Below are 25508 nucleotides of genomic sequence, written 5' to 3'. Positions count from 1 at the left end.
TCTTGAAATTTAATAGAAAAATTATTATGTAAAGAATTCAACAAGGAAGTTCATCGAAGTTTGATAAAAATTTGGAAATAAAATATTTAACAGAATAAAATTAAATTAAATATTATAAATAAAGCAGACAAATTGTGTATAAAATAGAATAAGAAAGACTTCGATTAAATAATATTATTAGTATCATAAATAGTATAATTCCAGAGATGCTAGTAATGCATTCAAAATGATTAATACTTGTACGGCATTACGATAGAAAATCCATACAAATTTGCAAATAAGACAAAAATAAAAAAGCTATTTTCGGCATATTTACAGCATAATGTTTTAATAAAATCATTTGAAAATGATTTTAGCTCGATATTGGAGGTATAAACTGTAAGGAAAATTTGCGAAAATTATAATAAAGAATAAGTTATACAAAATCAATAAATATATTCAAATATAGGTACATTGACCTATATGGATTAGATCGTTTTTCATCGTTAGATTTTTGAACGCTAAGTGACTTGCTTCAAGAGTTCTAGACTAAGCTACATATAAATAAGTTTTGGTTTATTTAGAAACTCCTTCTATTCATTACAGAGAGCAGATACGTACATTTGTACAATTAGTTGCAGAATGACGGAAGGCTGAGGAATTCATCGTTCCGTTAAGACCCGAAAAGATCGAAGAGTCGTGTGATGCGTTAGGGTTACGGAGGTGCTGAGTGAGGCGGCTGGGGTCAGCAGTTACCCCCGAGGGCGGATGCTGTCAGCTGTTGTTGCTTGTCATTGCCAAAATACGACACGTTCACTACGTCTCCGCCCACATTTATGAGACATTGGCCCTGAAAAGTAACGATGCAAAAGCAACTCTACATATATAGCTCTTCTTTATCATTAGGAAAATAATTTATATTTAATACCACCGAATTAAGAGAAATAATATACTTGTAATAAATTAATCCTTTCAGGATTGATCAACAAATTTATACTTCATTCTTATACTCAAGTTTCTGTAATAAAACTAATTTACATAATAATAGACGACAGTCAAACAACTTTACCAATATATTTGATATTATATTGCTTCGAAATTATATACATTTGATCTAATATACAAATTTTATTATGAGGATTATTTATTTAGTTTTCTATGAAGTATTTTTATTATTTGTTATTATTTTTTATTATTAAATATCTTTAAATATATAAAATTTTAAAATAATTAATAAAATCATAATTTTTCTATTTTAATAATTAAAAGTTTTATTGAAATAATTTTATTCATATTATTTGGAAATATATATTATAAAGAATTAATAACCAAGAAAAACACATTTGTTACATCGATATTTAAGTAATTGGAAATAGTTTTTAGATAAAAAAAAGATACTATGAACTTAAATTTCTACATCTGATGATTTTTATATTATCATAATTATTCTATGCCATTCAATCAATATTGTCTTTTCATTTGAAAATTTTTACCTGATTTTTATGAGGACTGTGTAGCAAAACACACTGAGTCATGAAGAAAGCAACCATCGCATTACCTCCTAGTGCCGTGACGTGAGCTCGAATTATGGACAGAACTTCGGTCACGAAACTGTGAATGAAACCACTAAGACCTCCATTCTAAAAGATAGTAAAATAAAATAGGCGTTTCATATTTTTATTTTAGGAAACGGTAGTGTTTCATAAAATATATTCAATATAAAATAATAAGTAGCTTTACCTCTCGAATAGAATTTGATTCTCTAATGAAGAAGAAATTCAAATTTCCCAAGTACCTTTCAATTCTACCACCAGGAAGATAAGATAATGGAGTAATATCTACGCCGTATCTTTCTTTTAGTGGTACCTTAAAATAAAAGCCTAACATAACTTGAAGCCAATTAAAATTACTTTTTATGCAACTGTTAAACATAAGCTATTTTCGTATCGATTTGAAGTTAGTTTCATTGCGCGCGCGCACTCGCATTGAATACCAATATAATAATTAAATGAAACGTAATCGTGTATTTTCTATGGTATATAATGATTCACTTTTCTTGACAAGTCTTTAATACAATGTATTAAACTAAATTAATAGTACAACTTTAAGTATTTTTAGAATATTCTGTTTTCAATTATGGAAATAGCATATATAATTAACACAAATGTGTCAATATTAACATTTATTAATAATTTTCAATGACAGAGCTTGAATAACCAGGTTCTTTTTATATTTCCGAATAGTTTACATTAAATTTTATCTAATAAAAATTAAAGACTGATTTAAATAAATAGAACTTGAAAGTTATGAATTATTATGAAATGTCGACTATTTTAATGTTTAAAAGACACTTTACGTGCTTGTGCCTGTGGGTGGTGTGCTTGATTCTGAGAGGAGAACGCGACCGCGGCTTCTGTGACATAGCAAAAAGCATTGTTGACTGCGTATTCGGATTATTCGAGGTAATCGGCAGAGAATCGCCAATGCTTGAATTTTCGGCGTGATCCTCATCAAGGCTGAATATCATATCGTTGTCATCTATAATGAATTGCAAATAATTTAAAAAATGGCAGTTCTTTTAAATGTATATTTCTTTAACATATTTATTTAGAAAGTGCAATACAGACGGTATTATAACCCTCATTTTCCATTTTACAAATTTAATTAAGATAGTGCTCTAACTGTAAGTATGGATATATAGAAATTTCAATGTGCGCGGTTCAATCATTGATATTTTACTCACTTCATGAGATTATGTATTGTTAACGATTTTTGTGCTGCCAGTTAGTTCTTATTAATTTTTAATAATTTTCGTGGAAACTTATTGTTGATGGATAAATATATTAATGGTAAGAATTTCAGTAAAAAATTTGAAATTATCAATAGCAACTAATACTTTGTACATATATTTTCAATGTCTAAGTAGAAGTGAGAATGTGATAAAAGTGGCAATACAATCGAGTTGAAGATACAAAAGTAAACCAAGGCAATTCAAATGATTTAAAAAAGAAATGAAATAAGATTCGTAGTTTAAAATTTTTAAATATATTGTATATTTACGTGTGTATGCGGGCCCTCTTACACATTAAAACTGTTTTTATTTATGTGGATTAAAATTGTTAAATTATATTAATTTTTTAATTATGCCGATAAATTCGATACAAAATTAAACACAAAATATTACGTAATGTTGATAAAAAAATGTACCTGTACTTCTGAAATTATCGAGAACAATTATAATAATCTGAATTGATAAACCAAATCCTCATTCGACAGATGAGAGTCTCATTGGGAAAAAATTTTAAATTTCACATTATTTGACTTTCAAAATACGCTCCATACGGAATCTCATATTAAATAAAAAACGCTCAGACTTACCGATTCGTTTGACCTGGTCTTTGCTCACTGAATGCGAAAGTATTTTTCTGCGCACCTTGTTGAATTTGGTGGGCTCACCAAGGCCTAAGGCCATCCCAACTACTGATAATTGTATCTCATCCTGCTCAGGCATGGCGATTTTGAATTGCAGATCGCAAAGTGCGCAAGGCACCATGCGCCTCAATTTAAAGTACACCGTTTGTAGCACCCGAGCAAAGTATTTTGATGGCATCAAGCCTGACTGTCCCGTGGGAATCTTGGCGCGTGAGAGCTGCAAATTTATTTGTCCGCTACAAACTTATTTGTCCATATTTCATCTATAATGCAAGGCGGTGAGCGCTTAGAGCTTAACATTATTATAGCTCATAAATTGTTGCGAACATACTCGATTAATTTTTTTCTTTGTTTTTTTAAATTTATTTTATATTTACATAAATATCCATTTATTATTATAATTATAATTATAAATATATTTTTCATTATCATTATCATCATCATGATCACTATAATTACTACAACATAATTATTAATTATGTATTAAAAAATATGTTTAACAATTATTTGATTTCCTTGAATGTAAAGACATAATAAGAAATCTAAAAAATGAGATTCCAATTTTTAAGAAAATTATAAATTGAAAATATTTTTACAGGTAAGGACTGTAGCAAATTAATATTGCTCACAAAATATTATCTTCGTATTTGTAGTCGATAAGAATTCCATTAAGAGGGTAAAAATATCCACAAACATGTGAGATCTTTTTTCATATATATAATATACGGTATCATGAAATATCCTTGATTTTATCTGCATAAATACAAGGATAAACTTAAGAAAAATTGGTTCTGTATTTTAAAGACGAGACCATTATGATATCCGAATTGTTGATGCTTATGAATACTCGTCTGTATATTTCAGCCGTTAAAGTAGCAAACTATTTTTTTCAATTTAAAAATTTTAATATGAAATAAATATTGAAGATAATGATAAACTCTGAATAAATTTTTTGAAAGAGATTATGAAAGTAGTAGAGAATATTTTGCAAGCAGTTATCCGTCAGATAATTGATGAACTTCGATAGCAGTATTATAGAATTTTATGCAAGTAATGTAGCTAAATTTATTTTATAGTAATGCCAAATAATAAAAGCGGTCAATCGAATATTAAATATTTATTAAAAAATTAACGTAGAATTAGTATATGCCACTATAAAACGGGTAAGGAAAGAATAAATCGTATAACGAGTGTGCATATGGAAGATTTCTCTCTCTCTCTCTCTCTCTCTCTCTCTCTTCCTCTGCACATTTGTATTTCAGGGCATAATATAGAATTGTGTATGGACCATAACTGACAAATGTAAGAAAGGGAGAAAAAAAAAACTATATCGGTATAGTATAATCTAATTGGTGTAGGGCAAATGCATTTCCGAAAGATTGAAATTTTATTACGAATCTATTTAATGTAAAAATTTGTATATGTGAACTGTAGATTATTTCAATCATTACATTCCTCGTTAACAAATTATTATAAATATTTATTCGGAAACTGTTTTACTGATCTTTAACTGTTTCGTATTAACTTTTATATATACATATATTTACATTTATATTAATTTACTGAATATTATTAATATATATATATATATATATATATAAACCCTCATTTTTTCCAAGCGATAGCTTTTAAAACACTATTTATTTACAAAGTACTGATAAATATGATTAGTTATTGTCTATTCAATAAATAATGCAAAATACCTGTGTGAACATTTGAAGATTGCGCACAATTTCAAGATCTTCGAGTCCAGGTATCGTTTCCGTATTGACTACATGAAAATCGTTCGGTGGTCTTTCATCCATCAATAAATTTATACGATCCATATCTTCAACGTCATCAACTTCTAAAACACAGACATCTTTCATACCCAACCCCAAATCGAGTTCTGGTAGTTCGTCTTCTGATTCATCGGTGTCTGACATAGAACGACCGTTTTCCACTTCCTGAAAAGTTCAAAAAATGTGATATAATTCACAATCTATCATCGCTATTATTTTTATTAAATGATAAGTAGATAATTGTTACCACGGTTATATCCACGGTTTCAATCATTTTATACATATATATCTTTTTGCATATATTCTTTGGTATATAACTCAATAAAATTTCTACACACCAATACAATCTTATACCAATGATATTTAAATCTTATATCAATGATATTTAAATTGTGCTCAAATAATTATCGAAGAAAATTGATTGTAAAGTAAAAATTCTACTTCTTGTACTTTTTAAATATCATTGTATTTTTACTATCAATTCATTATAAATATCAATTAATTAATAAATCGTAAGGGGGAAAGTATCTTACAGGAAGTGGCTTAAGTTGATAAAACTCCATATTTTTTTTAACAGTGTCCACCAGGCTCTTCTGTATCTCGACAAGCTGTTCATCATTGTGCCACGTATTGCCGGTGGCGATCTGGGGTAATGAGGGAGGCGGCAGAGCCGTGAGGTAGACAGCCGTACCAGTAGCCATGCCAATTACAAGTCGTTCACCAATCGATACCTGGACCTTAAGGCCGAAGGCCGCGTTCATACCTCGCATGCGTAATTTATTAAGCAATAGGCTGTGCAATTCGTATTCAAGAAAGGGCAGACAATCGGAGATTTCCTTGGCATTGAGTTCACCGCGCAAGTCTTTCTTCGCTTTGCAGACGATCGCTTGGATGAAGCTCCCGTGGCCAGTCATTGGTAGGTTCTCCGGTAGATCTACCGTTGTGAACAGCACATCCGGAACTTTGGCGCGATGGCAGATCGTACACTTCGACACATGCACCTGCACGTTGATTCATTAATATTTGTAAGTGTAAATGATTAGAAATGTCCTTCGTGTTATATTTTATACAATCGATAATAATAAAAGTGTAGTATGTGGATCTTTGTTATGCTAGAGCGCGCCTATTAATCAAGTATTTCTAATTTGTCTTGCAAAGCAAACGTGCATTTTACTTAAGAGAATAATATTGATTAGTCAATTTGGATTTGAAAAAACTATAATAAATTATTAAGTACATAACTATAGTATTAAATTTTTAGCAACTACATTTTATTATATGTTATACATCGCTTTAATAAAATTATTCTTATTATTATAAGATATTAGTTTATACTTTTCTTAATTCATTTTATTGTTTTGAATTTTACTATAAAATTCTGCTGCAACTCTTAGCGAAAATTCAATACAAACGACCAATATCAACAATGTAAGTATTGACAAGTTACCAAGTATTTGATTTTTACTTTTTCCACAAACATATTATTATTGTTAAGTTTATTCTATAATTTATTTGATAAATTTTATTTATTTAACTATAATTTATTTATTATTTGTTTGAGAATAAAATAAAATTTTATTAATAAAAGCTAGTAGTAGGAGATTTTATTATACATAAATTAAAAAATTATTTTATAAATTCAACTTTGTTTTATAAACTACTACAAGATTATTGTTGTATACAAGAAAATTACTACAAAAACACGTAACTTAAGTTTTTAATTATTATATATCGAATCTTGAAATTTTTAAATAACCCCTTTCAAACTTAAAAGAATTTATTTAAATTAGTAAAACAATTAATAAGCAATAAAAGGAAGAAATAAATTATTTGACCGTTCCTAATTAGTTCTCAACCACCTTTCACATTAATAAAAATATGGCATTCCATGTCCGTGATCCCTAAATTATAAGTATCTAAACAAAAATTAGATATGAAACATTTCTTCTTTTAAATTAAAAATATTTGAGATAAAATAAGTCTGCACGTACTTTTTTTAAAGCATCATCCACAAAACTTTATAATTCAAATACATTAATGTTGAAAATATATGTTTGTGGAATAACCTGAAAATTCATGCTAGATTTATTGTAGGGCAAGTGGCAAATGCTACATCCGCTTAATGGGAAAGAATAGGGCTGCTCGTGCTCATTGCTCTCAGAGGAATATCTCTGCTTTGATCTTGGCATCTGATGATTTAATGCCGCGGTCGCCGTCGCTGGTGTAGCTGATGCTTGCGGCTGTTGTTGTTGTTGCTGTTGTTGTTGTTGTTGTTGTTGTTGTTGTTGTTGTTGCTGCTGTTGTTGGGATAACGCGTCATAATTATCTTTAAACGTATTCTTCGGATTCTGGGGCTTATCTGAAACGACGGTTGCGCCTTTATCAGACTCTGTTGAGGCCGTCATTAAACCTTGGACATGGGTTATAAGAACCTTATCCTGGTCCTGACCCGTGCTATGCAGATTTATCACGGCGGCTGTACCCGATCCGCTCAGCACGCACACGTCATCGCTATTTATGCATGCAACAGAAGGTTTTTCTTATAAATATTAAATGCTATAATATTATCATTATGTAATTTATTTTAAAAAATAAATAAATAAATAAAAAATGAAAAAAATATAATTGTAAAAATAAAATTCAAATGAGATTGTATTTTATATTATACTTTAATAATTTTAACGGCTTTATAGAATCTATATATATTTTATTTTTGGTATATTTTTACAGATAGCTTTTTATACGAATGATAATTATTTTTAACAAAAATCGTATTTGTTCAAAAGAAAAGAATAAAAATGTATATGTTTAATACGTATTCGTGAGATTTTAAACACATTAATTAAAAGAACTTGCTTTTACGTGTAATATAATTGCCGTGATACACGTTTAAATTTAAACTTCTAGAATTAAAATTAAAGCGTTGAAAGTACGAAAAGATGAAGGATGAACCAATAATAGAGAAGATATCAGACTTTTGTCATTTACCAAATACTTGTCTCTTCTTTATACCCTATAACAACGTTACAAGCGAGAGATCGAGCATGAGAGCGGATTTCCATTCTAATTTCTGTCCACCAAGAATCCCGACCCTCAGGCTCCTCCAAGTTGCTAATTCTTTCTAAAAGTTTTACCGATCTTGCACTAACAAGGCCACCTTGAAAATAATTAATTTTATATTGCAATAAGAATATTTTGATTAATAAAATGCTGAGGAATATGTAATTTGTGGATTATAGCGTCAAAGTTATTTATGATTAGCGTCACAAATTCACTATTTAAATTAAGAATTAATAAAATTAATAAAATATACGAAATATATTAAATAAAAAAGGAGATCTATTCAAAAGGTAATCATTCATAAAATGAAGATATAAATATTCGTATTCGCTCATTAAAATGTGTATCCCAATTGAAAGGGCTTTTTTGACAAAGGTAGCCTTATGCTTTACAATAAAAAAATTCAAAGTTTAAAAGACTTACCTATGTGCAAAACAAAGCCAGGCGGATATTGTTGCATCGTTATAAACGGATACTCGAGCATCTCCAGAGCCTCCTGATTCATCGTTCTAACGATGGCCGACGACGGTTTCAAGTAGCCGCCCATTGAGCGTTCACTACCAGTCAATGAATTCCCTGTGTTTCCAGAAAAAACATTATGTGCGCATTAGTTATTGACGTCAGTTCTGATATATTATTTTCTTCCAAGTATTTTCGATCAACACTTGTAAGAGGGAGGACGCAAGTCTTTCAAAACAGTGCATTCTTTACACACAAAGGATTTTTGCCCGTGTGCTGATTCGCAAATACCAATGCCAAATATAAATTTTTCTTCATTTAAGGCGTATATTTCGTTGTTTTAAACGGTAACTAATTTTTTTTAATTCAAAACATCGTATAAATAAGTGACTTTTTTATACTATACGTAGCGAAAAGAGTTCCGGTGCGTGAAATATAAATCAAATTAAAAGCTAATTAGTAAATTATTGTTATCGAGTAAATCGAGAGAGTCTATTTTAAAATTGCGTGACTAAACTTTTTTCTATGCACTTTGAATAAATAAACAAACTATCTAAATATTTTTTAAGGATCTTGATAATATTGTAGCAGACTGGTTTTAACGACAAAAAGTATCACATGCAATTTTTACAGATGAAAGTTATTTTCATTAAGAATTTATATTTAAAAAAAAAGAAAAGAAATGAAATGAAAAACAGGAAATGAAAATGAAATTAAGGTCTACAATATATACATTCAATTTAAGAATTAGGTATAATTTCCATTAAAAATACTATTTGTTTTCTAAGCAGATGGAGGCTTCTTGTGCATTGTCACGTATTATGTATGCGAGCCACAACCTAATCATAATAATCATATATATAATCCAAATATATGCATTATCAAACATTTATATATATATATATATATATATATATAATTAACGCAATAAAAGTGTAACAAGACTATCATTGAATATATTAAATGCGGACGCGAGTAAATTTCAATAAGAGACGCATCCAATGCATAAGAACCAAACAGAATTTCATCATGGATGAAAAACTACAAGATGTAAGCCTTTAATTAATAATGCATTAGCAGGTTATGAGAAATGCATTATTAATGATAGATTCTAGTAGCATATAAGGATCGTAGAAATATTTTAATAACTCGGAGGGTATACGACCAAACTTTAGCGTGGAGAATTTTAACAAATTTGCGATTGTTTATAATTTATCGAAAAGATAAAATATTATGATAATTGTGAATTTTAAAATAACCTTCAGATTTGATTATTATAAACGATTCAGATTATCATAAACCTTCAGATTTCAATTATTATAAAAGATTGAAAATTTTTTACATAAATAAATTTGAAATTTGATGTCATCTATTGCAAAGAATCATGAGTGCATTGTCATTAAATTCAATTTTCAAGTGTCAATGCTAATAAACTGTTGTAACCAAATACGTATTTGTATAAATATGCATAAATTTTTATAACATGTTTTCTAAATAGTTATTTTTAATTGTAAGTAAAGATTCACTACACATTATTACTTTGTAAATTATCTTATAATTAATATAACTATGTTAATCTCTGAAAGCAAACTTAAATAATTCAATATTTAGTTTTTGGGTTTGTTAAAATTATTTATTTTATAAATTTAATACATAAATATTGATTTTTATTGAAAATACATAAAAAATTAATGTTATGTCATTCAATAAAATATTCATGCGTACATAAAGAACACAGATGTTGTATATTAAGTTATAAGTGTGAAAATGTGGTGTAGATAAGGTATTATGAAAGCTTACTAGAAACTTGTTTACTTTTACAACAAATAGAAAAATATTTTTACATATTACTCATGTAGCCGGTAAAGGATACGAGTAGAGTAAAAGTCAAAGCTTTATTATAAATGTTCAATCATATTCAATTATTTTATTTATATTCCAATTGAAATTCTAAAAATGATTGTATTTTTATAATAATAATATGTTTCTGTATTGTTACTATTATAATAGTAAAGTTAAAATAAATTAAAACGTTTTATTGCAATAATTTGAACAATGTGTAATCACTTTAATCTTTTAAATATAAGCTTTAAAACTTCTAACTTTTACACTTCTGTTATTTGAATAAATATATTTTAAAACACCTACTTTGGTTATTCTTTTTTCAAAAAATGACCATGAATTTTTGCAAGCAAATATAATAAATACTTATTATAATGTCATTAAATTATTTAAGTATTTAAGTAAAATTTATAATCGATGATGAATAATATAATATTTAAAACTATTTTTATTTACACAATTTCTTTTATTTGCCCTATTTAAGAAGTTAAAATGTTCTTTAATAATTAACTAAGTTATAAAAATATGTATTAATTCACAAAATATGTATAAAAAATGAAAAAAAAATTTTAATTAAATACGTAGCTTTTCTTTACTGTAGTTTCAAAATACGTATATGCAAATTAATGGACATAACTCATAAATGCAATTAAATATTTTTTATACTGAATCAATGATATAATGATAATGAAATCGGTAATAATATTGTATAAATTTTTTATTCTTTTTTCATACTTGCGAATTCATATATATATATATATATATATATATATAAATTTGAATAACCAAAACACCTATTAGTTGCAAGTAGTATTTCAAATACTACCTACAATACTTAAGCAATTGATATAAAGAATAAAATAATATCATTTTTTATTTTATTTTATGAAACCTGGAATTCTGTCGCTGAGCGTCAATTTTGAAACGTAGCCGCGATCTGAACGAAGTTTGAAAGATCTGCCCTTCTTCATGATAATATTATCTATAAGATTTAATTCTTTGTAATAAAAAAATTTTATTATCATAATTTTATCATATTAAAGGAAATCTTTGAACATTTATTTATCTTCTCTAATGTTCGTAAATTTTATTATTTAAAATTGAAATTTCATATGAAATATGTATATTTAAAAAAATTAACAAAATCTTCAAAATATTTGCTAGAATTCTTATTCTTGTCATGATATATAATTAAGTGTAATTTGTTAATAGACATTCAAATAAAATTAGATCAATAAAATGATCAGAATGAATGGTTAGAAACTTTGAAAACGTAAAAAGCTGACAATAAAAACATTGAATATAATTGACTATCGTTTAGTTGGTACTCACGTTCGCGAAAGAATTTACAAAATCCTGCTGGTATGCAATAACAACGCGAATGCAACAGAAAGCAAAAATAGTCAAATGTTGTATATATTATCATTAATTGTAAAATAATCTACTGCTTTTATAATGCACGAATAATTTTAGATTACTTCAAATATCTTCTATTTTATCAATTTTACCTATATATAAAGAATTAATAATAGAGGAATGAATGCATTAAATAAATGTATGTTAATGTATTCATATAATGATTAACCTAAAAAAGTTTACTCGTGAAGACTAGATAACATTACGTACGAAATTATTGGCGCATAAAAGACAGTCGATGAGATTCCATAAGAAAAATTTTAATTCGCGTAGTTTAGGTATGCAAGATACATACTGACCTTTCGGTGTTATGCTTAAATCCGAGTCGCTGGATCTGCGGTGCATTGGTATACCAGGATTTTTTGATGCCGGTGAGTGGGCTGTTTTCGACTGTTGCTGATTACCACATGGACTGATCGACTGCTGTTGTGTTTCCTGATTTGAGTTCTGCTGATGCTGTTGCCTACGTATGGACGGTGAATGGGATACACACAGATTGTCAGTTGCATTGGCCGTGTTAGTTGGTTTAGTATCAAAGACATTAGTAAAAGTAGTAACAGTAGTAGGAACAGTATTGGATAGTGATCTAGTGGAAACAATAGCGATGTTTTCATAAGTTGCGCTCTCGAGGGTTGTCAAGGCCCGCATCTCTAGATTGTTCTCATCGACTGCCTCGTTATAAGAAGGTTTTGCTTGAAACAAAATCTTAGCAGCCTCCGCGATTTTTTCGGGAAAATATTCCATTTCGGAGTTTGAAGGTGGATGAATATCCGCTAAGCATTCAGACGAGAAGTGATGATTTTTTAACGAGTGTTTAACTAAATTATGAATAGAAGCTGATGATGTATAACGAGAATGAAGGCCACGACGACGATGGCTTATGCTAGATATATCAGGGGATCTTGATCGAGGGAGCATTTTTCGTTGAATAGAATCGGAAGACGGAAATTTTCCGATATTAATTGCATGTTTGCGATGCCGTGTTGACTCTGCGTGTGAATGATGATGCATAAACATCTTTGCATCGATAATTTTAATCAAATCTAGCATACAAGATTGTCTATATTTTTTAGTTAATATCTCAGCTACCCGAGTATCTTCTGCAAAAGATGCCTCATTAGCAGGATAAGGACTTTTAGATATTATGTCCTTGAGATTTATACTGGGAACTTGCAAATGATTCGCATCAGTAGTATCAGCAGAATTAGTAACTAATGTAGGAAGATTAATAATAGTGGGTGAAAGTGGAGGTGGAATCGATAATAGTTCTTTATTACTACGGTCCAACAGATTATTTTCCTTGTTCTCTTTCAAGCCTTTATAAATTACAGTTTTTACACGCTCAAGTCGCCGAGACGGCTTTTGTGGTAAATCTGTCGAATTTGACTGATGTTGATCGTCATTAAAATTAATAAGTAACTTCTTTTCTTGACTTTTGCACGATCGTAGATTTATATTACTATAATAATCATCATCGGATGATTCTGTCAGAATATCTTCATTCGGTTGCGTAGCTGATAATTGTTTGTGGAATCGATGTCTTAAAAGCTTATTGTTATTCTTTTGCGAGTGCTCTGGTATAATAAAATCTGTAAGTCGATCATCTTCCATTGATAAAGGTTTTTCCTGTTCTTCTGAATAATTATTTGGTAAATCAAATTGAACAGAAGACATGTGTAATGATTCGGAATTTTTGAGTTCTTCTTCATCTGTTTGTTGTAGCATTTTCAAGTCGCTTGAGAGTTTTTTTATTTTCTTTGATTTATTGTCATTTGAAATTGATTTCAAAGGTAGATCGGAATCAATATCTGAAGAAAACTCAGATGATAGAACATCGTCTACGGGTAAAACATTATTTGCCTTACTAGTGGCCATGGATGAAGTTGTTGAAGTTTCTTCTACACTGCGGACAGGAAAATTTGATTCTTCATCTTCTTTCATGATTAGTTCTGAAAAACATATCGAAGATTCCCATACGAAAATGACATATTATTAAAAACTTCGAATCAAGTAAGTATCAAAAAATTATTAATGCAGGCCTAGTGATACGACTAACTAGTAAAATGACAGTATTTAAAATAATAAAATGATAGTCAATTTGATTCCATTTTTAAAGATTATAAAAATTAAAATAATTAATAAATATTAATTTGCTTTCTCATTAACTCCTATATTAATTAATCGTGTCTTACGGTGTATTGTTTGATCAATTATAATATGCTACTTTTGAACATATAGAAAAATATGACATTTTCTTCTGAAAACTAATATTTTTCATAGTTTTCTACATTTTATCTAAATTATATAAACATTATTGTCTAGAAGACTTCAAAGTACGATTCGGACAAAGTAAATGAAGTGTTAACATACCAAATCTTTCATAACAATAATATTACTTTCAAATAAAAAAATTTTCAAAATCTTGTAAAAATCTTGAAATCAATTGAAAAATTATTTTACCCATTATATGTTCCTATAGGTAAAATAATTATAATTCAATAACCAAAATTATGCAAATGCTAATAATGGACACTCATAACAATTTGTAAGCTTTCAAAATATGTTCCATTAATAATGCAACAATCGTGTATTAAGTAAATTCTTTTTAAATATACTTATTTGGCAATTATTTAATTTTCTTGACTTCCCAAAATCAGAATTATAATTAAAAAAATACGATACAGCACATTTATGAAATAGAAAAATAAATATATACTTTAGAATCGAATAAAGAATTGAATAAATCGAATAAGAAATCGAAAAATTCGAATTTATCAAAAGCTTTGTCATTTTCGTACGGGAACTGAAGTTCGGCTTCGGTGATGAGCAGAGCTGGATTTGGGACTCGCCGAACATTGGGTAGTTTTCAATATCGGATGAGCTGGGATCTAGCAAGGGTAGCGTGTCGTCGAGTATATTGTAATTAGTACTTGATTCCGAAAGCTCCTCGTCGTCCTCCTCGTCGTCGATACCGTCACCTTCTGAGCTTGATGTATCAGACTCTGAAGATGTAATAAATGGTATTGCGTCATTGTCCTCCGACAACTTGAGCTTCGAATAGGCTACGAGCAAAATGTTCTTGTCCTCTTTTTCCACGGACTCGTGTCCCAGCTTATCCGACTCCGCAAATGCACTCGAATCTTCCATGTTCTTGTCGCTTTTCGAGGCAGATGCGGAGTCTTGCTGATTAGTAGACTCTTCGTCTATGAAATTGACTGGAGACGGTACAGGTGTCTCGCGATCCTCCTTTAGTTGGATTAATTGAAGCGATTATTAAGAATATAACGAATTTAATCTCACTCATTAAATGAAATACTTAAATTATGGAGTATTTAACAATGCTTTGAAAATTACACATAATTATGCAATAATTTTCGTAATATTTCTTCATTTTCTCTATATTTAATGTGTGATTTAGTGCTCTCTCATTTTATCAATACTCGTCCATCATAAAATTGATAAGCATAATGCCAGTTCATTATTTATGAACGAAAATAATGGTATAAATAACATTATTAAATTTAATTTATATGTAAATGAAAATTTTAACAAATATCTCAAATGCAGTGATAATATAGTTTTAAGCTATAACGGATTGCGTAACCTACACCAATACTCAACCTGTTGTGTCTGTTGATATTTTAATATTTGTATATACACAAATATACATTAAATTAGTTTTAAACTTCGATAAAACGGTTTTACCTATGGATAGATAAATCATACAAGTAAAGTAACGATGTCGTTCAAATCATTATATTGGTTACATTGACTTACAGAAAGTAAAAACTCTTAATAAGCCCAATAAATATTAATATAATAAATCAAAATCGATCGTTCACGAAATGCTGATTTTCCCGGGGATATCCCCGATGAATGGTCTCATAATAACGAATGCTATTATTATACCTTAACACTATCGAGCAGTGGGCCACCAACATGCACGGACCTGATGAGCATGGCGGCGATGCCCTCACCAGTGGCCTTCCGGTGTCTGAATTTCTTCTTCTTAATGGACTTATGGAAGTCTACGATAGAGGAGGACTTGGCGGAGTCAGAACCGCACACGGACCACGTGCTCGAGTACGTGCTATCGAGGTCGCTCTCCTCGTCAAGTGAGTCTGCCATCTTGGGCCTTAAAAGGCCGCGTCTTGTCAGGACACTCTGGGGCAGATAACGAAGAGTCTTGAGGCTGCGTGAAAATCTGCTAGCCGTAGGCTCTCCACGCATATCCTCGAGGGCGAGCATTGCCCTTATCGAGGCTTCGTCGATAACGTCAGTCGCGAGGGAGAGACTAGAGCCAGAATCGATCTGTGGGCCACGCTTGGAGCCGACGCTGGTCCACGATTGGGCTGATGACTGATGCTCTGGGGTTTGCTTCAATTCCGTGACTTTTAACGGAGTGATCGATTGCAGAGGCACGTTGTCGCCGTATAGGGGAAACTTACTGCTTAGCATAGTTGGCGAAGATATGGGACTATTATTTGTAACACTGCCGTTATCGTTGCTGTTACTATTGCCGATTGTATGGTGATGATGATAATGATGATGATAGTTTTGACAAGGGAGCAAACGAGGACTATCTTCAGATTCTGAGCAGTCTGGTGACTGTAGTTTATTAGATTTAAATATTTCTGAGCCAAATCTTTTTTTGGTTTTATTTTTAGATTTGTTTTTATTGTCAGTGGCATGCAAATGAGTTTAGGAGAGAAAAATGAAAAAAATATATTGTATTATATATGTAGTTTAGTATTTGTATCAATAGATATTTATATGTGTCTAAGATTATAAAGACTCTTTAAAAACTTACTATGTACATACCAAAAAACTTATTTGAGTATGTTATGTGCTATCATTATCTTAATTATTAAAGCACCACAAATATTTTTTACAATTAATACAATCAAATGCACATAAAAAGTTTCATTTAAAACTTTCATGAGTTATTTTTTATTAAGCCTTGTATAATTTTGATCTTGCTTTTGGATGGTGTAGATACAAAAGATGATTTTTATATATAAATAAAATATATATAATTTATAATCCATTTTATTTTAATTAGCAATGAAAGATAAATTGTTTGATATGTATATTTATCACATAATTTAAAATGACTTCTTGATATATGTATATTATAATAATTAATGAAAATTTATAAAAATTATGAAACTCACTCGTCTGCAGTTGGAGTCTCAGCCAAAAAATTGTGAAAATCGTGAAGTTTCACAAGAGTGACCACTGTGCCAATACCTCTGGCAACAATTCCGGATTCTCCTTCCAAATCAAAATTTTGTAAATATCTGTTGACAAGTTATATACATTTGATAATCACCTATCATTTATCATTTTTTAAATCAGTTTCAATTAACTTACCCTATAACCGCATTTCCTCCAAGATCTAAAGCTTTTAAACCTATTTTCCTTTGCACTTCATTACTTAATTTTAAAAAGAGCGTTTGACGTGCTTCATTGGATGCTCTTGGAGTTCTGATTTTATCAATCCACTTATATTCTGGATCATCGCTAACTACTAATTCTTCCACAAATCCATGTATTACTTGAGCATGGTAGCCATGTGGCACAATGGGAGCTTTGAATAATAAGATACATTGTTTAATTATTGTTTTACAAACGGAGAAATAGAGAAACATTATAGTTTTATATTAATTCATGGATCAGTTTTTTTGATGGTATAATCAACTTTATAAAATACTTTAACAATAAAAAGAATAAACGAAAACTAATATTATGAAATCAAATATAAATCTAATTAATGATAAAAATTAATGAGACATATATCTTTAGTAAATTGATGAACAATAAAATTACCACAGTAGAGAAAAATACTTACAATAAAAAAATGTAACACCACACGATGATTGCCTAAATTTATTAAAATCCAAAAACAATTCAACTTTCACAATAATATTAACTTCTCCTCTTATTCCATGCATTGTATCATATACTGGAAGCCAGCCTGTCATTATTGATCCTAAAATAAAATTTAACATTAATAATACAATTAAATTATATATAGTTATTACATTTTACCTCCTTGAGAGCCAGTACTAGAATTTATCGATGCTTCCAATGTCCAAATATTCTTAACTGGTGGTGGTACACCAGGCAATAATAATGGATTTAAATTTACATAAACTTTACCTATCGCGTCATTAGCTGAATAAGTGTCATAATCCATTAATCTAATTTGTAGCGGTTCATCTTGCAATTCTGCATCCTCAACTTCAAATTTGTACCATTCAGAGTTCCATTGAGGATTCAATGATTTTCTACACACTTCAGTCTTATATGTTGTTGTACCAAATTTAATTTCCACATATGCATCTGTTGTATCTCCAGATCGATCCATTACTGGTAAATTTCGACCAGCTAGGATCTTTACTTTAATTTTTCCAGGCATGATGAACCATTTATTGATTTTTATTTATTTTTAAAAAGACATGATGAGCTCTTTCACTAAACAAACTGAAAAGTGTTATAAATTTTATTATTTTCAATATTTATATAACAGTATTTTATGAATTCATAGTATTCATTTATCTGAGTTTCTATGTACAAATAATTTTACAACAGAGATTTTAAGCCCACAAATATTTTATAATACCATTAATTTTATGAATTATAATAATTTTATTGATTGAAATATAAGAAATTTAATTAAATTACGTTTTCTTATTATAGTTTTCTATTTAAAAAACCCAGGTTATGATTATTATACAATATGACATTATGTGCATAAACATTGTAAACAACTATTTTAATGAAGTTTTCACAAAATTAATAAAATACTTATTAAATGTAAAATAATACTTATGACATTTTGTAGAATTTAAAAATAAAACGTAAGGAAATCACAGCCAAGGACAAAATAATGCATCAAAGATAAAAATATACTTTTTCTTGTTACTGTAGCACTTGATGATCAGTGCATGAATGTATTAATATTAACGTATATATTACATTATAGTTTATTTTAGCGCATGGGCAAACTACTTACGTTTTTTAAATTCGGACTCCAGCTTTGGATACACAAATCTTAGAATTTAATATAATTAAACAGAGAAAAAATATATGCATGAAATTCAAAAATTTGTTTTTTCCATATATTAATATAAACTTTGTTGAAAATCAGTCTTGTAAATCACATACTGTAGTCATCGAAAATATTTTATTTCATATTTTTATAGTTATTATTAACAGATAAATAATTCCATTAAATTTCTTTTCTAAGCTATTAGTCAAATATTTGAATTCGTATCCAATACAATATTAGCTTTTGAAATTTAATCAGTATTACCAATATTTATTTATTTATTTTTCTAAGATATTTTACCTGTATATGAGAACACACTTTAATGTTTATAAAGTTTATAAGCTTCAACGTAGTCATTAGTCAATCTATAACTAAATTTACTTAAAATAAAGTATGGTATGTCATAAAATATATAATAACAAACGTTTGGTTTTGTTATAAATATAGCTTGTTTGCAATTAAAGGCTTCTTGAAAATAAAATATGCAAAATAACCCCGAAGGTAAAATATTTAATTCACCAATATTCAATTTAATGGCTTAATGAAATTTAAAATATTTACTTTTTTTATTACGCAATAGTACCTTCTACACAAAAGAAATTATTAGCATCTCATGATCCAGGATGGAATGATCCTCCAAATTGGGCACTTTCATCATTAAATAAGTCTGATAGTGGAACACCAACAAAAAGATTATTAAATAAAAGGGTAGCATTTCCATTAAATTCAAAAGAAGAGCCATTAAGTTCTCTTTTAACTCAGAATTTTCCACTTGTAGGAAAAATACCTCCACTAGGTCAAACTGAACAATTAACAGCACAGCATAAATCTACAATCGCATCATCGGCAAAAGTTGATGATGCACGTTTAGAAGTTCAAATAAGTAAAGATACAATTTTAAAAGATACTATTGATAATTTACAGTGTTTAATGAAACAACTAGATTCGAATAAAACGGAAGAAATACAAAAGAGACTTGACAGAATGCAAATAATGTGGAACGAAGATAAATTAAGTAAATCTGTACAGATAAAACTTTTTGAAATTTCAGAAGGTATATTTCAGTTTCGTCTAAACATATATTTATTATTATCATTAGTTTTGATTGGAATGATATATTTACAGCATTGAAAGAATTAGACTTAGAAAAAGTAGATCAATTACATATTTCACTTATGACGAACAATGCTTCAGTCTGTGGTTCATGGATTCCTGGAATTAGACAACTAATTACAGAAATAAAGAATAAAAAGATCTGATATGATTTTTTATACAAATCATTTTTAAATTTAAGTAATATTGATGAACAATGTAACATGTAATTAATACGATAAAATATATTTTATAAAATATTGAAAGTGATATAATTTATATTTATGATAATTTGATTAATTTGATTTTATATTATATAATAATTTCTAATTTCCATGTTCCCTCTACCAATTATAAAATATGACAAAATTAAGATTATTGTAAAATGAAAATCTTTAAATGGAAACAAAAAAAGGTTTTAAATGACAATGTTACTATATAAATATATATTGCAATTACTACATTAAGCTTCCAAAATTAGTGTAAATTATTTCGTTATTTTTGTTAGAAAGTAATAATAACGAATATCAATAAATAATAATTTCTTGAAATAAATAGTATATGTGTCTTTTATCAAATTTATTTATACAAATAATTGTTTATCATGTCTTTGATTCTATACCAATAACAGTTAATTAATTAAGTAATTAATTAATTATCAGTTAGTTAATTCGTATCAGTTATTTATTTCATCAATAATCACAAAAGCTGCAATTTTATTATTAATTTTATTGTTCGCTGCAAGAAACTCAATACTTAACTTATGTAATATTGTAATGATTATTTGATGGCTATTAAGATATCTTTTAGTTTAAAAAAGATAATGTAAAATATATACACACTATACAAATTATAATTTTATTAGCATTACACATGTCTGGTTAGTACATTGACATATTAATAATGAATATAATGAAATCTATGAATAAATAATTACTTACTTTGGTTTTTTATTATAAAATTTGTTGTAACATTTTTGTTTCATTGTGAAATATTTATTTACGTAGAATGAGTAAAAAAAGAGCAGAATTTCAGTAGAATGTTTAGTCAATGAATTACAATAAACTTTTCAAAAAGAAAATTTTTCTCTTACCGAATATATGTTATAAAACATGACATTAAGCACAACATGGCACTATTTTTATTTTACTACCTAATGTTTAATATAGAAATATAAATTAACAGAATTTTGTAAACACAAAAAGCATAATGAATTTTAAAAGAGAATAATTTTTGATTTATAGAAAATAATTTATCAGTATAGATAAAATTAATGTTATTGAAATTTAATATATATATATACATTTATTTTCATATTGAAGTTTAATATTTAATAATTTACAAATATGCTATATCCCAATTTGAATTTCTTTATTGTACTTTTTTTATAAATTTTTCGGTATCTACAATATCAACAAAGTTCTTTACACCAGCTGGTTTAACAGACAATCCTATACTAGATCCATTTTCATGCCATAAAGCTTTCAATTGTACACAGCAGCCTTTATCTAAAAATAAAATAATTTAAGTTTTTGGATTAGCTTTGAATATTCAAACTTCAAAATTAATGCACTTATGAGTTTTCAATATTGTTATTTTACCTTTTTATAAATAATTCAAATTTTCATGATAAATACTTATATGATAGAATATTAAGAATGTAAGTTTGAATAGTAAGTGAAATAAAATATCTCAAGATGAGATCTATTTGTTTTAATCATTAGTGAAGTAGTGATAAATTTGTTTAAAAGCGAGTGTAAAACAGTTTAATTTAAAAAATATTTTAATCTTTATCATTATTATTATTAATATTATTCTACTTCAATATCAGTTTTTAAATAAATGGATCACAACAAAATTTTAATTGAACAAATACACTAATAAAATCGTTGTGAAAAATTTGAATAAACTTTGTTCACTTTTGTTATTAATTCAATAATTTATAAATTTCAAATAAATATTTAAAACATTACTCAGCCAATTGGACAAAATTTAAAATTATTAGTAACTATAAAAATATAATTTATGCTCCTTATTTGCTAAAATACTTTTTGTAACATAATTATCCAACTTATACCGATTTGTCCGCGTTCGTGAGCTGCAGCAAGTTGATTGACAACTCGACGTTCGACCTCGTACTTAATAGATCGAGCCCCGTAGTGCGAGTCATACCCATCTGCAAGAATAGCGAGTACCTCGCGATCCCATTTGAGCTCGATCTTATGACGATCGTGAGCCCGTGTCGCCCAGGCTTCAAGCTCCCGTGAAACCAATCTTAATAACTCAGCTCTTGAAAATGGTAGAAAATAGACGATCTCGTTTATGCGGCCCAGAAATTCGTCGCGACGAAAATGTGATTTCAAAATTGGACGTACCTGCAAATTTAGCGAATTCACCAATTGCTTAATTATTATTGTACATTTTGAGCGCTAATATATGCTTCAGTATTTTTTTAATAACCGCGAAGGTGTTTATAGATTTTAATTATCCAACTTATTTTCACCAATTCTGTTAATATATATATACAAACATTCACACATGCATATGTATATATACACAAACATATATGAGCTCGTGGGCATGTAACTTCAGACTTTAATATTAAGAGAATCGACCAGCATTTCATTCATTTTTAACACTAAATAAATGAATTTCCATTTGCAATTTAAAAATTACTATTAGTTATGACCAGTAGATAATATTATCAACATTCAGTTACATTCTTTATTTAAAACGTATTTTTGCAATCATTTAACTATGTGAATTAAAAGAAATACTAACAACTTGATCCTTAAAATTTCGTGAAATTTCTATGTTTTCCGGTTCTTGATCCTCGTTAGATTTTTCCTTTAGTCTTTTTATTAATAACTGCTCAGATTCTTCGCGTAGATCTGCACCATGTTTGGCAATTTCTTCACTAGCAAGATTTGATGTCATGATAAAAATTGCATTTTTACATTCTATTGTTTTACCTTTGCCATCAGTCAATCTTCCCTAAATTAGAAATGCTTATTTATAATTATGAATAACTAAAATTCTTATTTAATTATAGTAATAACAATTAACCTCGTCAAATAATTGCAGTAAAACTGTAAGAACATCAGGATGTGCTTTATCTACTTCGTCAAAGAGTACAACAGCGGATGGTGATTTCTTCAATAATTTTGTTAATTGACCACCATCATCATGGCCAATGTATCTGAAATATTATAAGCAATTTTAGCGTCAATTATGCATTTTATAAATTTTTACTTAATAAATTTTTAATTGAAAAATTAGATAATTTATTTTGCATTACCCAGGAGGGGCACCGATAAGTTTTGCTACTTCGTGTTTTTCCTGATATTCGGACATGTCAAGTCTAATGAAAGAATCTGCTTTATTTCGATGTATATACGATGCTAACTGCTTTGCCAATTCAGTTTTACCAATCCCAGAAGATCCCAGAAATAAAAATACCAAAGGATGTTCCCCATCAATCCAACCATTCTCTTTTCTTCGAATAGCTAAATAAATTTATATACCAATTTTTTTTTATATAATATTCTATGAATTTTAAAAATATGTTAAACTTAATTTTAAATATTACTTGAAGCTACAATGGAAACTGCCCCTTCCTGACCAACAATATATTGCTTCAATCTTTGTTCTAAAGGAAATCTTCTTCTTTCTTCCGCTTCCTACAACGGCGAATTAATTATTACAATCATATTCTTTAAGAATCTTAATAAATACTAACTTTTTCCTTTGTGATTTCATCATATTTTATAGCATGCATTATAAGCATATCTTCAATATCTTTATCCATGTATGCATAATCTACAGCTCTGTGACCAGCTTCATTTTCAATTGTTGGATTTGCACCAGCATCTAATAAAGCTTTTACACTTGCCTTATTACGTGATAAAACAGCATAATGAAGGGCTGTGAAACCTTTAAAAGTTGCTCGAGCTATTAATCGATCTGAGAATTCCTCCTCTCTCTTAATTAACACTATGAAAAATTGAATGCATTTTAATATTTAAATTCACACTAATAATAACTAAAAAATATACTTTGTCTTTAATAATGAATAAGAAATTTACCATCTGTTGGGTGTATTTTCATTTCAGCCGCAGTTTTATAAATGTTAACAAAATTATCACCTGCATTAATATCAGCACCATTTTCAATTAAAAATTTTACGGCTTCAAATTTTCCATTAATTGCAGCTGTTTGTAATGCTGTCCATCCAAGTGGATGCCTAACATTTACATTCACACCACTATCAATGGCCTATAAAGATATATTTCATTATTAAGAAGTATTACAAAAGAAACTTTATTAAGAAATAATATTATCAATACCGTCTTCAAATCCATAGTATTACCATAATGCGCAGCTAAAAGAAATCTTCTATCTATAAAGAAATTATATAAAAAATAATTTATTTGTTCAAATTTGAGAATTTTATTAGTTAAATACTGTTATTTCAAAATATTTAATTAGTATTTAGCCATTAAACAAAGATAAAAAATTAATTAATAAATTTTAAAGCATTGGAATATCATTAGCATTTTTAACTATTTACAAGTAAATAAACAAATTTACCTAATTTATTATTTGTACTTTGACATAATGTAACTGTTAAAGCACTAAAAACTAAGCCCAACTTATTGAAAATGTTATTGTTATAAAAATTTTTGTTGGTTCTACATTTTTCACTACAAATTACTGAAGATTCATCGACTAATTCATATATAAAAGATTTCTCATATTTTTGCCTTTGAGTGATTATTGAATAACCTTTTTTTTGCTGTACAGAATAAATACTTTTGGGGTTGTTCTTGAACAATAAATAATTAATAAGCAATTGAAGACACTTATTATTCTTCATCAAATAGTTGTAACGTAGATTGAAGAAGAAAGACATTTTTCTTATTATTATTTTAATACCTAATTTGTTTCTATTTATTATAAATCACGATAGGTTATGAATACTGAAATTTTTTAAAAACTTATGATGTTTAATCTTTCCGTATGATGGTTTGTACATTTTTAATTATTCAATTCACTCCCTATTGTTTTTATCAGTTTGAAAAATAATAATATTTATTGCATTGAATAATTTTTTGCTTCTTTCAAATTTAAATATGGGAAAATTTCAGAAGGTAAAATAATTATTACACGTGGAAACATGATGCAATCGAAATTTTTATGAAGTTAGAACTGCCTTCCTAGTTCTTTGTTTTTACAATAAAATACGCACACATATATATTCAAGCGCATTAATTGCAATATGTATGAAAACATCTATATCGAAATATTTTTTAATTAATAGAAGAAAAATGTAAATTTGAATATAAATTAAAATGTTATTATTTAATACCTTTAATTATTATTATTAATATATA

General features: G+C 28.1%; 3 protein-coding genes across 3 annotated transcripts; 1 reads left to right on the top strand and 2 right to left on the bottom strand.

Moving 5' to 3' along the window:
* Positions 1–495: 495 nt before the first annotated feature.
* LOC105366026 (uncharacterized) lies at positions 496–18410 on the bottom strand. The gene is made up of 17 exons (XM_011504335.1): positions 18021–18410; positions 17821–17961; positions 17343–17559; positions 17144–17269; positions 15879–16665; positions 14768–15215; positions 12269–13918; positions 8676–8828; positions 8181–8349; positions 7259–7703; positions 5726–6193; positions 5115–5357; positions 3358–3628; positions 2336–2517; positions 1720–1845; positions 1473–1619; positions 496–829 (listed from the first exon to the last, which is right to left on the bottom strand). Exons 1-17 carry the CDS (start codon positions 18388–18390, stop codon positions 725–727), a joined length of 6048 nt encoding a protein of 2015 aa, XP_011502637.1. The 5' UTR covers positions 18391–18410; the 3' UTR covers positions 496–724.
* A 937-nt stretch (positions 18411–19347) lies between these two features.
* On the top strand, positions 19348–20378 carry LOC105362270 (steroid receptor RNA activator 1). Its single transcript, XM_011499671.1, has 3 exons — positions 19348–19524; positions 19604–20077; positions 20149–20378. The coding sequence occupies exons 1-3, from the start codon at positions 19506–19508 to the stop codon at positions 20280–20282; spliced, it is 627 nt and encodes a 208-aa protein (XP_011497973.1). The 5' UTR covers positions 19348–19505; the 3' UTR covers positions 20283–20378.
* Positions 20379–21469: 1091 nt separating this feature from the next.
* On the bottom strand, positions 21470–25068 carry LOC105362259 (caseinolytic peptidase B protein homolog). Its single transcript, XM_011499661.1, has 10 exons — positions 24706–25068; positions 24462–24514; positions 24201–24390; positions 23855–24108; positions 23705–23795; positions 23414–23621; positions 23182–23314; positions 22897–23109; positions 22193–22490; positions 21470–21623 (listed from the first exon to the last, which is right to left on the bottom strand). The coding sequence occupies exons 1-10, from the start codon at positions 25025–25027 to the stop codon at positions 21487–21489; spliced, it is 1899 nt and encodes a 632-aa protein (XP_011497963.1). The 5' UTR covers positions 25028–25068; the 3' UTR covers positions 21470–21486.
* Positions 25069–25508: the final 440 nt, after the last annotated feature.

The sequence above is a fragment of the Ceratosolen solmsi genome, unplaced genomic scaffold, assembly GCF_000503995.2.
Source record: "Ceratosolen solmsi marchali unplaced genomic scaffold, CerSol_1.0 scaffold10, whole genome shotgun sequence".
In the NCBI taxonomy this organism is placed as follows: Eukaryota; Metazoa; Arthropoda; class Insecta; order Hymenoptera; family Agaonidae; genus Ceratosolen; species Ceratosolen solmsi.
This window is presented reverse-complemented; position numbering and strand designations above follow the sequence as displayed.

Coding starts and splice junctions, on each gene's coding strand:
- LOC105366026 (XM_011504335.1), bottom strand. CDS start 18,390: ATGCCTGGAAAAATTAAAGTAAAGATCCTAGCTGGTCGAAATTTACCA. Junction 7,704..8,180: donor AAAGAAGAGACAAGTATTTG/GTAAATGACAAA, acceptor ATGCATAAATAG/CGATGACGTGTGCGTGCTGA. Junction 5,358..5,725: donor ATCAACTTAAGCCACTTCCT/GTAAGATACTTT, acceptor TGAACTTTTCAG/GAAGTGGAAAACGGTCGTTC.
- LOC105362270 (XM_011499671.1), top strand. Junction 20,078..20,148: donor ACTTTTTGAAATTTCAGAAG/GTATATTTCAGT, acceptor ATATATTTACAG/CATTGAAAGAATTAGACTTA.
- LOC105362259 (XM_011499661.1), bottom strand. CDS start 25,027: ATGTCTTTCTTCTTCAATCTACGTTACAACTATTTGATGAAGAATAAT. Junction 24,109..24,200: donor GAAAATACACCCAACAGATG/GTAAATTTCTTA, acceptor AATTTTTCATAG/TGTTAATTAAGAGAGAGGAG. Junction 23,622..23,704: donor AGTTTCCATTGTAGCTTCAA/GTAATATTTAAA, acceptor AAATTTATTTAG/CTATTCGAAGAAAAGAGAAT.